This window comes from Nothobranchius furzeri, chromosome 1 (genome assembly GCF_043380555.1).
Source record: "Nothobranchius furzeri strain GRZ-AD chromosome 1, NfurGRZ-RIMD1, whole genome shotgun sequence".
Lineage (NCBI taxonomy): Eukaryota > Metazoa > Chordata > Actinopteri > Cyprinodontiformes > Nothobranchiidae > Nothobranchius > Nothobranchius furzeri.
Genome location: NC_091741.1, coordinates 101,276,927 through 101,294,134, shown reverse-complemented (window position 1 = coordinate 101,294,134; position 17,208 = coordinate 101,276,927). Strand labels below are relative to the sequence as shown.

Genomic DNA, 17,208 nt, shown 5'->3' with positions numbered 1-17,208 from the left:
ATTAGGGTTAAACAGGTTAAAAACAGAAATAAAGGAAAATGAGTTAATTCTACCTATTTTAGCTAATTAACAAATAGAACCCAATTTAAGTGAGTAGAACTTACCTTAACATATTATTTCAGCACAGATTTTATTTAATTAACAAATACAAATATGAACAGCACCTACCCAAAAACATTAGTTCAGCACTGCTGGAATACCAACGTTATTTAATTAACAAACTGAACAATTGTACATGCCGCCAGAGTATCTGTTTACAGTTGTGTGCTGTACTGGCTTTACAATTCAAGTAGTTACCAGGGCTGCCAACTCTCATGCACTGAGCGTGAGACACACACATTTGACCCTCTTCACATGCTTACATTGCCCCCCCTCACCACCACAAATGCAAGTTAAGTTCAACTTTTGTAAAACAGAGATATGCTACATTTGCTTTTGGATGAATGAATTGTTATTTATACTGGTGTGGAATTGTGCAGCAGTATAGCTCTGAAGGTAGAGCAGGTGGTTCAATAAGCAGATGGTTACAGGATTGATCCCAGCCTAATTTATTATTATTATTATTATTATTGTTATTATTATTATTATTATTATTATTACTGTTGTTGCTGTTGTTGTTGTTGTTGTTGTTATTATGTTCTAGTTAGAATATTGGGTAATATTTACACATAAGACTCAGTTAGATTTGACTCAACTCAGTTAGGTATTTCTTAACTTTGAATATTAGGTACTATTTACAAACATATATGGGGTATGAATTACCCTAGAGGAATTAATGCAAATTGTTACCTCAATTTTATTAGATAGTTTCTATAGGTAGCTAGTCCCTCCAGCGTGTCCTGGGTCTTCCTTTAGGTCTCCTCCCAGTTGGAGGTGCCTGGAATACCTCACCAGGGAGGTGTGCAGGAGGCATCCTGACCAGATGCCCGAGCCACCTCAACTGGCTCTTCTCGATGTGGAGGAGCAGCAGATCTACTCTGAGCCCCTCCCAGGTGAGGTTGTCACCCTAGCCACCCTGCAGAGAAAATTCAATTTGGCCGCTTCCATGATGTCATGCTTCTGGTCACTACCTAAAGCCTGTGACCATAGGTGAGGGAACGTAGATCGACCTGTAAATCTAGAGCTTTGCCTTCTGGCTCAGCTCTCTCTTCACCACAACAGCCCACTATAACACCTGCATCACTGCAGATGCAGCACCAATCCGCCTATCTATATCACGCGCCATCTTTCCCTCACTCATGAACAACACCCATTCTTTAGGCAGAACCTCATCCCTGACCTGGGGAAGGCATTCTACCCTTTTCTGACTCAAGAAAAGAAAATCACTCATTCGTTCTTCCAGTCCTGCTTGGTGACCTAAATAATAACGTTGACTGCAAGAAGAAAAAAAAGTAGCATGAAGGAATCACAGGCACCACTTGCAACTACTTTATGACAAAGCACAACTGTAAGCCTCTGCTAAAAAGGTGCAAGGATCATGACACAGCAGCCCCCAAAGACACCTGCGTCCATGAACACAAATGCACAGATTGTTAGCGAACTGCCATGCGTGTGTGTGTGTGTGTGTGTGTGTGTGTGTGTGTGTGTGTGTGTGTGTGTGTGTGTGTGTGTGTGTGTGTGTGTGTGTGAAATTCACTTTCATGTTTCTAGACAGAACAAACACGTCTGATGCTGTCCCAGAGCTGAGCCAGTGTGTCCTTCTGAGACAGCATAATCCAACTGCTGGGTCCACAGCAGCACCATGAACCTCTTCACTGGTGAGCCGCAGTCTGGTCCGGCCTGTTTATTCCAGTGAAGAGCCACTGACAGCTGATCTCTCCTACAGATCTAATGTTCTAGCAGCCAAGCAAAAACCCATCACTTCTCTTCTCATTATCCTGATATTACATATTTTAATATTGTGACTCAAGTTTTTAAAATTATTCTTGTAATATTGTTAAATAAAACGTTTTTGTGTAGCACGGTGGTTTCTATGAATATATTTATACTATTTAAACATGTTCATGGGTGGGATTTAAAACAAAGAACAACATCATTAATATGAATACTGTATAACATTGAGATACATGCTGGATTATCAAGTAACAGCTGACATGAGCATTTTAATAATACTGACAGATTATTTCCCACTTTTTAACAAATGGATTTCTCAAATAAATCCTGGTATTTGACAGCTCATTTACTTAGAGAAGTGCTAACTGAAGAAATTACAGTTTTGGGATGTTTCCAACTTATTCTTCAGGCCTGGAGGTCACAGTTTGACCAAAACCGACTTTTGTTTACACTTTTTAATAACAAAATTGCTGATAGTTGAGGAAGCTGCATTTTTTGATTGGAATATGCAAATGTCACCTGGGAGCCAAAAACAATGTCCTGGTCTTTATGTTGAATGTTTTTAGGGCTGTAAAAATGAGCAAGTTTGCAATTTCAACCTTGATGCTAGTGAAATAATCACAAAAGCTATGAAAAAAAAACACAATTAATAAATTGGAAAAGAAATGACAAGTTTACCACCAAGTTCAAAGTTTTCTGCAGAATGATGTGGGAGAGTAATCTTTTTAGAATAGTGATTGACCCAAACTCCTAAACAAATAAAATAGTTTATACCATCAAAGGAAATGAGCCAGCATCATTTCAGCAGCAGAAGAAAGACAAAAGTTTCCATTTTCATGTGTGTAAATAAATGATTTGTACTAAATGACCACAAAAAGCTAGTTACCTCTGCTGTTCAAAGGAACAAATGCTGCCAACAAATAACAAAAATATGTTTTGTGTTGTGTTTTAATGAATAAAAGGAAACAGCATGGGCTTTGAGTAAAATGTGAAGCATTTCTTTTAAAGCTTTAGAATACAACATTGAGGATTCTGTTAACTAAAGTTATTTTGATGTGATAAAAAACATTTAAGTACTTTTTCTACTGACGAGTGGAAACTCCACTTTATAGTAAGTTACGTCCTAAAGGAAAGGGTTGTTTACCGATACGTAATTCTGTTGAGTAAAGTTATGGGCCATTCCCATCTGTACCGGGTCGGCCCGGGCCGGGTAGCCCCAGTCGGCCCCAGCCTGGCCCGGTTGATTCCACACATCCTTGCCTTAAGCCCATGTGGGCTGATTCTACCCACCAATCAGAGGCCTGCTCTAATGGAAGGTGTGAATTTGCTGTCAGCAGTGGGTGTGTTGGCCCTGGTCGGCCTGAAGCAGACCCCCTCGAGAAGAGGGCTGAGAATGAGCCTTGGTTGGCCCGGAAAAATACCAGGCCACCCAGAAATGTAAACAACCTACGCTACCCGGCCCGGGCCGACCCGGTACAGATGGGAATGGCCCAATAGTCTCAACAGTTGCAGTTAGGACATTTATTTCTCAGAAATGAGAAGTCTTGATGTTTTCTGTCACACCCTGTCCTGTCTCCCCATTCTGTTCAGTCCTGTGTTCATGTTAATTGCTCCCTCCTGCCTCTCGTCTCCCAATCACCCAAGGTCCCAGCTCCTCCTGTATTTAAACCCTGTTAGTCCATTTTGTCTGGTTGGTTCATTGTTTCATTGTCCTACGTGTCCCTGAATAAATCCGTCTTTTAAACGTTCCTGCCTGCCTACCTGCCTGCTTCTTCACCCACGTGTGGATCCACATCTCCACTTCGCTCACCGGCACGTTTGTGACAGAATGAACCAACCCAGTAAAGGATCCAGCGGGGAGGTTCTTCCTTGGGAGTGTTTGCTCCAGTTTTTCACCGCAGATCACCGGCCGGCTTCTCCTCCTCTGGTCTCGTCTCGCCGCAGACGCCGTCGCCGAACCCCGGCTGCAACGATCCCCTCCGCCCTCCCGGAGCTAGATGTAGGGTTGGACCAGGAGACGCAGCTAGTCCGCTCCTGCTACGTGGGCACCTGACTGGCTGTGTGCTCCCCCAGAGCTGGCCCATGGCATTGGGAAGGATGCCGGGCTCCACCGTCACCCCTGGTACCGGGACGGAACCGCAAGCTCGCCGTGCCAGCTTGGACCCGCCCCCAGGCAGACCAGCAGTCCCGTCTCCAGTCCAATCAGCGCCTCCGTCATCTGCAGGCGGAGGGACCACACCTACAGCCCAGCTGACAGAGCTCGTCGGCCTACAGGCGGAACTTGGCCGGATCCGTCAACTCATCAGCGTCCAGGAGTTCCAGCTGGACACCCTATCCTCCCCGAATCACCAGGAGAAGGTTCCGGTCCAGTCAGCAGATCCCTCATCTCTTGGCCAAAGGATTGAGCCCGCAGTCCACCCAGCAGAGCTCTGCAGCAGCTCCTCCTCCACTCCAGAAACCGACGGTCCAGAAGCCGACAGTCCAGAAGCCAACGGTCCGGAAGTCGACGGTCCAGAAGTCGACGCCCCCAGACCAGAAGTCGACGCCCCCGGACCAGAAGTCGACAGTCCAGAAGCCGACGGTCCGGAAGTCAACGGTCTAGAAGTCGACGCCACCGGACCAGAAGTCGACGCCCCCGGACCTGAAGTCGACGCCTCCGGACCAGAAGTCGATGGAGGTCGACGCCCCCAGTCCTGAGGTCGACGCCCCTTCCAGTCCAGAGGTTGACGCTCTCTCCAGTCCAGGAGTCGACGCTCTCTCCAGTCCAGAGGTCGACGCCCCCAGTCCTGAGGTCGACGCTCTCTCCAGTCCAGAGGTCGACGCTCTCTCCAGTCCAGAGGTCGACGCTCTTTCCAGTCCAGAGGTCGACGCTCTTTCCAGTCCAGAGGTCGACGTTCCTTCGTATCCAGAGGTCGACGTTCCTTCGTGTCCAGAGGTCGACGTTCCTTCGTGTCCAGAGGTCGACACTCTGTCGTGTCCAGAGGTCGACGCTCCCCCATGTCCAGAGGTCAACGCTCCCTCCAGTCCAGAGGTCGACGTTCCCTCCAGTCCAGAGGTCGACGTTCCCTCCAGTTCAGAGGTCGACGTTCCCTCCAGTCCAGAGGTCGATGTTCCCTCCAGTCCAGAGGTCGACGTTCCCTCCAGTCCAGAGGTCGACTTTCCCTCCAGTCCAGAGGTCACCGTCCCCTCCAGTCCAGAGGTCGCCGTCCCCTCCAGTCCAACGTCTCCGCCGTCTCCAGTCCAGTGGTCGACGTCGTCATCCAGTCCAGTGGTCGACGCGGTCTCTAGCCCAGCGGTCGACGCCGCCGTCTCCAGCCCAGCGGTCGCCGACGACACCTCCAGCCCAGAGGTCGACGACGCCGCCTCCAGCCTGGGGGCCGATGACGCCGCCTCCAGCCCAGAGGTCGTCGCCGCCGCCTCCAGCCCTTAGGTTGTCGCCGCCGCCTCCAGGCCAGAAGTCAAAGACGTGTCCTCCGGCACTGTCACACCCTGTCCTGTCTCCCTATTCTGTTCAGTCCTGTGTTCATGTTAATTGCTCCCACCTGCCTCTCGTCTCCCAATCACCCAAGGTCCCAGCTCCTCCTGTATTTAAACCCTGTTAGTCCATTTTGTCTGGTTGGTTCATTGTTTCGTTGTCCTACGTGTCCCTGAATAAATCCGTGTTTTAAATGTTCCTGTCTGCCTACCTGCCTGCTTCTTCACCCGTGTGTGGATCCACATCCCTGCATCGCTCACCGGCACGTTTGTGACATTTTCTTCCTTTTTGTGGGACTGGTAGGATGAAAAGCCAGTGTGGAATCAACACTGGCCTCGTGAAATAGCTGCTAACATTTCCAGAGACAATTGTCTCTCCAGGCATCTAAATCAACCACCACTGAGTAAAATGTCAGTCTGCTTCCGTGCACCTCTGTTAGAAACACAGAACTAGTTGCGCTGAAAATGACTAAGAGCCCCGCAGCATCGGCGTTTGTGTTAGCCGAACCTGAAAATTCTAATTTGCTTTCCAGCGTCACACAAACAGCCCATTTCCTGACCCCTTGTTGAGCTGTTGTTGTGTTTTACTTTTTTCCAGCTCATCTTTTCCTTAACACCTTTGGCTGCGTTTTGAGGGCGGTCAGGCGGTGACTGCTGTTTGACAACAATCACAGCAAGCACAAAGATATACGCTCAGGAGGAGGAGACATAAGAGAAAGCTAAAAGCACATAAAGAAGAAGGATGTGAGAAATATGGGAAGGTGGGGAGGGGAGAAAGAAGGGAGAGTGACTCATAAATCAAGAAGAGGTGAGATTGCTGAATCAGGGTTGATTGTGCCTGGGAGAGACAATAAAGCCTGTAATCATCTGTCTCTGCTGCACAGACCTGGCAATTATCTGCCCATACCTGACCGCCAAAACAGAAAGGGCAGGATCCATCTCCCTTCACCCCATCACCCCGAATCGCTGCCGTTTTTTAACGGGGCGAATGCGACGAGGCAAACTGAAAGAGAGCACTAAAATGATAATACTCCCCATGGCAGCAGTAAGAGCAGGTAGGAGCGAGGAAGAGGAGGAGGAGGAGGAGCGTTCCTCCTGGTTATTCATATGTAATGTTTAGGGATGAATCAAAAGAGATTGATGGTTGTTTGGATCTTCCATCTCCCTCACACACACACACACACACACACACACACACACACACACACACACACACACACACAGGGTAGGCTGTCAATATATTACTGCAGATAAGAGGGGAGTAGCCGCTCATAAAGGTGGTGTTAACACGACCTACGAAGGCTCCATTTGCTTCAACTGCAGCTCCGTCATCTTTACGTCTGCTTTCTAACAGCCGTCTGATATTGGCATTCAGGGTACAAATTTACCTTCATTTCCCTCCAATACATCTGAGACTGAGGCGGATTGAGCATCACTCTGACTGAAAGCACAGCACAGAGGCCTAAAAGCATTTTTTTGCCCGTCCAATAACGGAGCCAAATGAATAGTGTGGCTGTAATTAATCTCTTCTATTGACTGAATAAAACCTCTCAGTAAGACTCGGCTGTGTTTTTCTCCCTCTAATAGAAGAGTTCAGGGAATAATTGCAAAGTTGCTTCCAGTCTTGTGAATGATCAAATCTTTTATCGAGCACAAACTAAAAAGGTAAAAAGGCACTCAAAAGTAAATAATAAAATAAATAAAAACACGTGTCAAAAAGAGAGGTTTGTTTTGCTTTTCCAGGCAGAAGGTCATTTGTAATTTCCTCGTCGTCTCTCGTCTCGTCTTCCTCCGCTTATCCGGGTCCGGGTCGCGGGGGCAGCATCCCAACTAGGGAGCTCCAGGCCGTCCTCTCCCCGGCCTTGTCCACCAGCTCCTCCGGCAGGACCCCAAGGCGTTCCCGGACCAGATTGGAGATGTAACCTCTCCAACGTGTCCTGGGTCGACCCGGGGGCCTTCTGCCGGCAGGACATGCCCGAAACACCTCCCCGGGGAGGCGTCCAGGAGGCATCCTGACCAGATGCCCAAACCACCTCAACTGGCTCCTTTCGATCCGGAGGAGCAGCGGTTCTACTCCGAGTCCCTCCCGAATGTCCGAGCTCCTCACCCTATCTCTAAGGCTGAGCCCGGCCACCCTACGGAGGAAACTCATTTCGGCCGCTTGTATCCGCGATCTCGTTCTTTCGGTCATTACCCAAAGCTCATGACCATAGGTGAGGATTGGGACGTAGATCGACCGGTAAATCGAGAGCCTGGCTTTCTGGCTCAGCTCCCTCTTCCCCACGACAGATCGGCTTAGCGTCCGCATCACTGCAGACGCCGAACCAATCCGCCTGTCGATCTCCCGATCCCTCCTACCCTCACTCGTGAACAAGACCCCGAGATACTTAAACTCCTCCACTTGAGGTAGGACCTCTCCCCCGACCCGGAGGTGGCAAGCCACCCTTTTCCGGTCGAGAACCATGGTCTCAGATTTGGAGGTGCTGATCCTCATCCCAGCCGCTTCACATTCGGCCGCGAACCTACCCAGCAAGAGCTGAAGGTCAGAGCTGGATGAAGCTAGGAGGACCACATCATCCGCAAAAAGCAGAGACGAGATTCTCCTGCCACCAAACTCGACACACTCCACACCACGGCTGCGTCTAGAAATTCTGTCCATAAAAGTGATGAACAGAACCGGTGACAAAGGGCAGCCCTGGCGGAGTCCAACCCTCACTGGGAACAGGTCCGACTTACTACCGGCTATGCGGACCAAACTCACGCTCCTCTGGTAAAGGGACTGAATGGCCCTTAACAGAAAGCCACCCACCCCATACTCCTGGAGCGTCCCCCACAGGGTGCCCCTGGGGACACGGTCATAAGCCTTCTCCAAATCCACAAAACACATGTGGATTGGTTGGGCAAACTCCCATGCCCCCTCCATCACCCTTGCAAGGGTATAGAGCTGGTCCACAGTTCCACGGCCAGGACGAAAACCACATTGCTCCTCCTCTATCTGAGATTCAACTATCGATCGGACCCTCCTCTCCAGTACCTTGGCGTAGACCTTTCCAGGGAGGCTGAGGAGTGTGATCCCCCTATAGTTGGAACACACCCTCAGGTCACCCTTCTTAAAGATGGGGACCACCACCCCGGTCTGCCACTCCCTAGGAACTGCCCCCGATGACCACGCAATGTTGTAGAGACGTGTCAACCATGACAGCCCTACAACATCCATAGCCTTGAGATACCCAGGACGAACCTCATCCGCCCCCGGGGCTCCGCCGCTGTGTAGTTGTTTGACTACCTCAGCAACTTCTGCCCCCGAGATCGGACAGTCCATCCCCAGGCCTCCCAGCTCTGGTTCCTCCTCGGAATGCGCATTGGTGGGATTGAGGAGCTCCTCAAAGTATTCCTTCCACCGTCCGACTATAGCCTCAGTTGACGTCAGCAGCTCCCCATCCCCACTGTAAACAGTGTGAGCGAGTTGCTGCCTTCCTCTCCTGAGGCGCCGGACAGTTTGCCAGAACCTCTTTGGAGCCGATCGATAGTCTTTCTCCATGGCCTCACCAAACTCCTCCCACGCCCGAGATTTTGCCTCGGCAACTGCCACTGCTGCACCCCGCTTGGCTATCCGGTACCTGTCTGCTGCCTCCGGAGACCCACAGACCAGCCACGCCCTGTAGGCCTCCTTCTTCAGCCTGACGGCTCCCCGAACCTCTGGTGTCCACCAGCGGGTACGGGGGTTGCCACCACGACTGGCACCGGCCACCTTACGGCCACAGCTAGCAACAGCCGCCTCGACAATCGCAGAGTGGAACAAGGCCCACTCGGACTCAATGTCCCCCACTGCTCTCGGGACGTGGTCAAAGCTCTGCCGGAGGTGGGAGTTGAAGACCGTCTTGACAGGTTCTTCTGCCAGGCGTTCCCAGCAGACCCTCACTATGCGTTTGGGTCTGCCAGGTCTACGCGGCATGTTCCCTTGCCATCTGATCCAACTCACCACCAGGTGGTGATCAGTTGACAGCTCCGCCCCTCTCTTCACTCGGGTGTCCAAAACATACGGCCGCAGGTCAGATGATACGACTACAAAATCTATCATCGACCTGTGACCTAGGCTGCCCTGGTACCAAGTGTACCGGTGGGCATCCTTATGTTCGAACATGGTGTTCGTTATGGCCAAACTGCGGCTTGCACAGAAGTCCAATAACAAAACACCGCTCGAGTTCAGATTAGGTGGGCCGTTCCTCCCAATCACACCCCTCCAGGTCAAGCTGTCATTGCCCACGTGAGCATTGAAGTCCCCCAGCAGGACAATGGAGTCCCCTGATGGAGCACTATCTAGCACTCGTCCCAGGGACTCCAAAAAGGGTGGGTACTCTGAACTGATATTTGGCCCATAAGCACAAACAACAGTCAGGACCCGTTCCCCGACCCGAAGGCGCAAGGAAGCTACCCTCTTGTCCCCCGGGGTAAACCCCAACACACAGGCAGAGAGCCTCGGAGCTAACAAAAAGCCAACCCCAGCCCTCCGCCTCTCACCCGGAGCAACTCCAGCAAAGTAGAGTGTCCAACCCCTCTCCAGGTCTCGGGTTCCAGAGCCAATGCAATGTGTCGAGGTGAGTCCGACTATATCTAGCCGGTACCGCTCAACCTCTGCCACAAGCTCCGGCTCCTTCCCCGCCAGCGAGGTGACGTTCCATGTCCCAAAAACTAGTTTTCTTGTCCGGGGATTGGACCGCCAAGGCTCCCGCCTTGGTCTGCCACCCGATTCGCATTGCACCGGACCCTTCATGTTCCTCCTGCGGGTGGTGGGTCCACAGTTGGACGAGCCCATGTATCCGGTTCGGGCTGGGCCCGGCCGGGCCCCATGGGCGAAAGCCCGGCCACCAGGCGCTCGCTCACGGGCCCCAACCCCAGGCCTGGCTCCAGGGTGGGACCCCGGTAACCCTCCGGGCCGGGTACTCCGACTCTTCATTTTAACCGCCATGAAAGATCCTTCGAACCGTTCTTTGTCTCACCCTTCACCTAAGACCAATTTGTCATGGGAGACCCTACCAGGGGCACTAAGTGCCCCAGACAACATAGCTCCTAGGATCATTAGGGCACTCAAACTCCTCCACCACGATAAGGTGACGGTTCAAGGAGGAGTGTAATTTCCTCATTCAGCTGAATTCTAGAAAATCAGAAACAGCCACCCTCCTAACAGACATCTTCAACTCATTTTGTTTCTTATCCCTGTGTGAGTTTAAAGCCCGTGCATGGCCTGTCTCAGAATGTCACATACGGTATTAAATCTAACATAAAATACAAAAAGCTCAATTACCTAAAGATGCCGTTATTTCACAGAGCCTTTTTGTATCTCTACTGAATGACTGCTCTGAAATCAGAGTTGGGATGAAGCACAGATAATAAAACAAAACAAACAAACTCACAATATGTGAAGTTGTACAACACTAATGTTTGAAACCATCCATGACTTCTATAAACTTTGTTTCTGTGGAGCCAGAAGCGTTTCACTCACATTTCCTTTTGTCTCCTACACTCATCCATCAGTTTTTGGCTAAAAGGTGAACAAAAGAGACCTGAAGAAGGAATGTGTCTACAACAGAGGAGATGGCAGCTATGCCGTCAGAAGGAGACACCATTCCTCCTGCTGGCTCTGCATCATGTAAAGTGTTAATAGCCATTTCCCTTTGCTTTCAGGCAGTGTTTATTTCATTGACAAAAATGTAATTTTTTTTGTGATGAATGAATTTTCGCAGACTAAATCGAAACAAAAATGAAACCATACACACCAATAAAGGCTAAATTATGATGAATACTGGCCGACATTTCTGTTGATGAAAAGAGACGATAACCAAAACTGACAGAAACGAAAATCAGAAAACGGAAACGATGGGAGATCAGAGATGTTTTAACAAGCTACCGCTAACCAGACATCATATATTGATGTTTCTTCTGGTAAAAGTTGTCTAAACTGAGAAAATGTACCCGACTGGGAAAAAAAGCAGTAGATGTCACAATCTGAAAAGTATTTGTCTGGTGAGTACATTCGGGGTTTCCTTTCGTGTAAAAGTGTTATGGTGTTAGCAGCTAGCGGGGTGGGAGAGGGGGTGCTGGAGCTCAGCGAACTGAAGTAGGCTCACGGAGCTGCGCGCCATGCATCTGTAGCACCTTCTTAGGGTTCTACAACCCCCCCATGGCGCTTGACAACACAATCAGTCATTCACCCATTCATACACACATTCACACGTTGATGGTGCAACACACTCTTACACCCGAATTGATGATGGGTAACCAAGCGTTTGTTTCCAAAACGTTGTGGCTCCAAACGCGTCGGGGGCCCACGCATGGTGCTAGAGTGTCGGTTTCCGACGCCCGTGGTAAAACGCACATCTCACCAACATTTAACCTCTAACTTCTTCTTATTTTACCATCCCCTCACCTCCATCCTAACCTTAACCCTGTTTCTCATTCTAAACTTCCCGTAAACCGTGTGTGAGAGGGACGTTACAACAAGGAGCAAAGTTTTGCAGCGCAAGAGGGTTAAGGTTAGGATTGGGGTGAGGGGAACGTTATATAGCAAGAGGTTAAAGGTCAGACTTCGGTGAAATCTCCATTTTACCACGGCCGTCAGAAACCCACGCTCTGGCACAGCTCGTTGCCTCCAGACGCGTTGGGGCTCTACTCATTGGGAAACAAAGCTTGGTCACCCATCGTTGGTTTTCGATGCTTCTGGTGTAAGAATGTGTTGGATGGTGATGAGTTACGATGTAGCCACAGCTGCCCTGGGGCACACTGGCCGAGGCGAGGCCTGCTAAACACAGGCGCCACCAGTCCCTCTGACCACCACCAGCAGGAAAGGCGAGTTGTGTCTTGTCCGAGGACACAACAGCAGCGTTTTGTTGTCTAATTGTTTTTATTTATTGTTACGGGCCGATATGATCGTCGTGTTCAAGCGGAGGAGCCCCACCTTGACCAATGAGTCAAATAAAAACTAATAAATACACCTAAAAACAATTCTTACCTTTAGTTTACCTCCACATTATTAGAGTACATTTAATGTTTGGATGGTAAGATGTCATTTCCAGTCATGTTTACAAATATTACTGAACATTATACAGATTTTGTTTATTTTATTAATACTGAGAGGCCCAATTTCAAACAGTCAGCACTCCATTTTAATGTATTCTAATGATTATTAACATAGAAACAATTATAGAGTTTTATTGATCCAAAGTGTGAAATATGAATAAAACATTTCTTTACAGTTTCAAGTAGGCATGGTTAACATTTCCTTTACAAGGAAGTAAAAAAATGATTGCATCAGCAAGTTTTAGTTTTAACCAAGACCCCACAATGCGGCTCTAAAATTGGGCCAAACCCGGAAGTACCATAATTTGCAGTTCCACCCTCATCCACTAGGGGCTGGTGTCAGAAGCGAGCAAATCCTCATTGACTCCCATGTTAAAAATACCAATTTCACAGCAGAAATAAACATGTTTACAGCCTGGTACCAAAACATGTTTTTTGTTTAAATGATCTAGTTTACACTCATGACAACTCTGAGGGGGGGTGATTTTTTTTCTCACTCTTCTAAGTGTAAAAGCCTAAAATTCTGTATAATTAATGAGCATCCGACCCACGTGACCACAGAGCTAGCTCCGTGGAAAGGCCTCAGTTGAGCCTCGGTCTGGCTTGGAAACTGTTCCGGCATTTTGAGTCTCTGTACTTGTGTATTCTTGTTTGGATATTATTTGTGCAATTGTTGGACAAAATGACTTGCTGTGGCATTAATTGCACTATTAGAGCGCCCAAGGAGTCTCCACATCATTTATTTCGGTAAGTAAAATTATATTTATGTATTTTAGGTCACTGCCGAGCTGAGCTTAGATTTTAACATGTACTGTTTAACCATGAAATTTAAATGTAATAGGGTAAAACCCAGTGCATTTAACATAAAGCTGCACTTTAGAAAATGGGTTGAAATATAACATGTTGTTGGAGCTGAGTTCTGACTATCGGCTTGTGGAGCTCTCGGGAGACCAATGTTTTCCACCAGTTTCTCCCCTCCCCGCAGCTCGGCGCATCTCTGTCTGATCGCGGCTCCTGACTGCTGCGCGGGCTGCCGGCTTGTGGAGCTCTGGGATGGAAACCTTTCCACCCGGTTCTCCCCAGCGGCAGCTCTGGGCATCTCAGATCGCAGCGGCGCTTGTCTGCTGTGCGGCTGCCGGCTTGTGGAGCTCTCGGAGACCTCTGTGTTCCACCCGGTTTTACCCAGCGGTCAGCCCGGCGTATCTCTGACTCAGAAGCTCTGGTGTTGTGCACAGTTAACTCCGGTTGTAGCTAGGTTGCTACTTCCGTTAGCTTAGCTCCCACCTCTGCATTAGCTTTGGGTTAGCTTCAGGTTAGCTTGTAGCTAGTTTGACCGGGTGTCGTCAGTTGATACTAGCCTTACAGCCCCACCCTCAGCTCCACCTCTCTTCCCTTTTTTGGAATTGTCTGGGCTTGACGGAACCTGTGACACGGTCAAAATGGCGGTGGTGGCCACCTCCCATTTTAGTACAAAAACTTATTATTGGAGTCTACGGAAACCCATTGTCCAGTATAAGTATGTCGATGGTTTTAACTCTTCTTCAATCAGTAGGGGATTAACAGGCTTCTGCAAAGCAGCTGCTGCACAGGTGATTCAACCTCTGACTCTAGTGTGTTGGAGCAGAGAAACCACCAAAACGTGCTTTTTACCAGCCCTCCAGGACAAGGGCACCCCTGCATTAGAGAGGTGGGAACACATTTTGTCTTGTGACAGACCAGTGATCAAACCTTTAGCCAGTTACTAGAAAAAGATAAATGTGGTTCTTTGTTAAGTTGTGTGTTATGTGTTAGGCAGCGTCGTCCCTTCAGTGTGGGATCCTTTTAATGAGTCAAGGTTAAAGTTAAGTAGTCCAAAAATATAATGTTCAGGTTCACCAAGTGATAGTAAGAGAGGAATCAGCCAAAGTCCAAATAAACACTCTGATAGACTTTCAAAGTGCCTGAGGAAACATCAGTTTAGACCATTCAAATACATTGATAATAAGGCTTAGCTCCTTAGAAACAAAATACAAAGAAAGAGATGACTCAAGGCATTTTTGGAACATGCAAAAACGAGGCCAGATGCATTTTGTGTGTGAAGGCTGAGGAAACAAGGCTTATTTATTTCCTTCCTGAAAGTGATGAAAGAATTAGGGTTTAAACAGTTAAAAGAAAATGAGTTACATTTTTAATTAGGAGTTAAATGCAAATTTTCTGCAAATGTTAAAAAAGCACAATAAACTTTAACAGAGGAGATGAGCTTAAACAGGAATTTCTAATGTACCTGAAAAAGTGGACTCGTCATGCTTATGTTTCCTTGTTCCCTTACTTTTGTCGGGGCTTGTTGTAACTTTTTAGAGTAAAAAGCCGTTTATAGATCGCAAAAACTACAGATGTAAATGTGCAACAGCCGTTTACTGCTCACACACGTTTTAATAACCAGATCTAGAGTGAGTCGAACAAAGAAAATATAGTTACACACCACTGAACTGAACGGTCTGATTCTCCTTTTGTTTAACTTTTCTTCTGAGTTGGAGACTAAAACTAAAACAAACACACACACACACACACACACACACACACACACACACACACACACACACACACACACACACACACACACACACACACACCTGGTGGTTTAGTAGGCAGCCACTGACCACGCTGCTCTCGGAGCTGCTCTACCTGATAAGCAGAGGTAGAGACTCTCTGACACATCTGTCTGCTTGATGAGCCAAGTGTCAAAGCCCCCCAAAGTGCTGGATGAAGTGCATCAATAAACGACTTTAATCCCCTCCTGGGGCCAATGTCCTCCCACTAATAAGGGATCGTTTTACACCGCTGGCAGTAAGGAGAGAGGTAAAAGTGCTTTGGCATGCGCCTCAGCACGCGGATGTGCGCCGCGCTGGGAATTGTCTGTACAAAAGTAACAGGCTGTAAATCACAAGCGCCGGCTGTTGCCTTAATTGCCAGACTGAATTGGTGTTTGTTTCCTTCTCCTTGTTTTACCCCTTTCTGTTGCCCTCTCTTGCCCTTTTATTTCTTCGAAAACCATGGCTGTTTGTTATCACTAGCACTCCATCTCTCTAACACCTCCTCAATTTTTGTATTTCAAGCTATTTCCAACACGAATCCAGCTCAGTCCCAGACAGCCTCAGTTGCTAGACAGAAAAAAAAAACACAAGGAAAATGGCATTGGTTGTGCTGAAGGACATGTGGGTTGCAAGTGTCCGCAGGGGAGATCCAATGAGTGTCCTAGCCAAAATGACCCTAATTAACCACATATTATCTGCAGGCTGTGTGGAGGATTAAGGCCCTCAGTTGTGGGCCAAACAGGCCTGGAGATCCACACAGAGAGCCCACTTCTCATTCTGCCTTAAAGCCTCGTAGAGAGAGGTGGGGGCATGCAGAAAGCAGAGAGGAGGGTGCATATGTGCAGGTCAGCAATTATAAACTACAATGTACAGCGTGTGTGTGTGTGTGTGTGTGTGTGTGTAGTAAACCGTTTGCGGCATCCTCAAAAAGAGGAAGACAATATTTGAATGTGCCCCCCCACACACACACACACGCACACACACACACACACACACACCCCTCACTAAGCTGCTGTTTGAACAAATTGAAGTTACTGTAGGAGGAGAGAATCATTATTCTACTGAGAGATAATGAGCTCATATTCCCACCTGACATTAGAAAGCCAAGAAATGAGCGCTTCACCGTGTTGACAGGTTGTCACATACACAGCATCAACAATGCTATGCAACACAATCCGGGGACTACACCGCATCCCCCATTGATGCGGCACAATAAGCAGCTCCCGCGGGCAGCCGGAGAGCCTGATTTGGGTTAAAAACACTTTAGCAGCAGCTGTGACATACCTCATTTCAGATGAAAGACGAGCCAATATCAACAACACGATTAAACACAAGATTAACTGGCACCAACCAGTCAACTGTTGGATGCCTCCAAAGGTTATTGCCCATAAAAACGTCATTGCTTTAAGTGGGGTGTGTTATTACAAGTGTGATGTGCTGCAAGTGAATATATTTCATATTTACATAACAAAAATATTGTATTAACATGTGCCGTGTTGCTGGTTCAAGCCTACACAGGGCTGTCAAGGAGAATTACTGGTGAATTTAAACTTGTGAGTCAGCCTAACAGAGTTTCAGGGTGTAATTCAGTTTGTATTCACCCCGACTCCTGACTTACCCCGATCGGTGTCGTACAGGTAAACAAACTTCTGCCACTTGTAGTGGGAGAGCAGGCTGAGCACGGCGCCCCGGAGGGCGGGCCGCATCTGGATGACAAACTGCACCTCGTTATCGGTGGGGTAACTGGGCGTGACAAAGGAGGTGTGCAGAGCGCCGCAGAACGAGGTCAAGGTGTTCATGGACTTCTTGTCGTAGAATCCGAAGATGGCGTACACCCCGCGGGAGAACTGAGAGCAAACTGCAGGGAGAGCAGAGCGCAGGAGAACAAGCATCAGCGTGAATTCACTTTCAAAGCCACACCTTCAGGCGGTCACAGTTTCACTGTGACAAACAAATAATGGAAGATCAATGATTCCTGCTACTCTGAATGCTCCGTTGGGCTTTTGATGAACCACTGACCACATGAAAAAGGATCAAAATACAGAAAAAACATGAAAAAATATGTTCTTGTTTTATTTCTCCGTGTTAATATCAAGATAAAACTGTTTCAAGTCAGGAATTAACACGATTTTGATGAAATTTTCATTGAAAAAGGAAAGATTTTTGTTAGTTAAAGGTGCTAAAACGCAATGCTTTGAATCATTTCAGGACATTTTACATTTACCATTTATATATAAAAAAAAACCTAAAA

General features: G+C 48.0%; 1 protein-coding gene across 4 annotated transcripts in view; it reads right to left on the bottom strand.

Annotated features, from left to right (window-relative positions):
• The window catches only part of LOC107394330 (glutamate receptor 3), a 176,476-nt gene that overhangs the window by 118,479 nt on the left and 40,789 nt on the right, over positions 1-17,208 (bottom strand). For all 4 annotated transcript variants that reach the window (XR_001574010.3, XM_015973347.3, XM_015973280.3 and 1 more), the window contains exon 3: positions 16,576-16,815. Coding sequence is in view for 3 of the 4 variants with exons in the window: in XM_015973347.3 (XP_015828833.3) it covers positions 16,576-16,815 (240 nt within the window). In the remaining variant the exon portion in view is untranslated. The remainder of the gene's footprint in view (positions 1-16,575; positions 16,816-17,208) is intronic.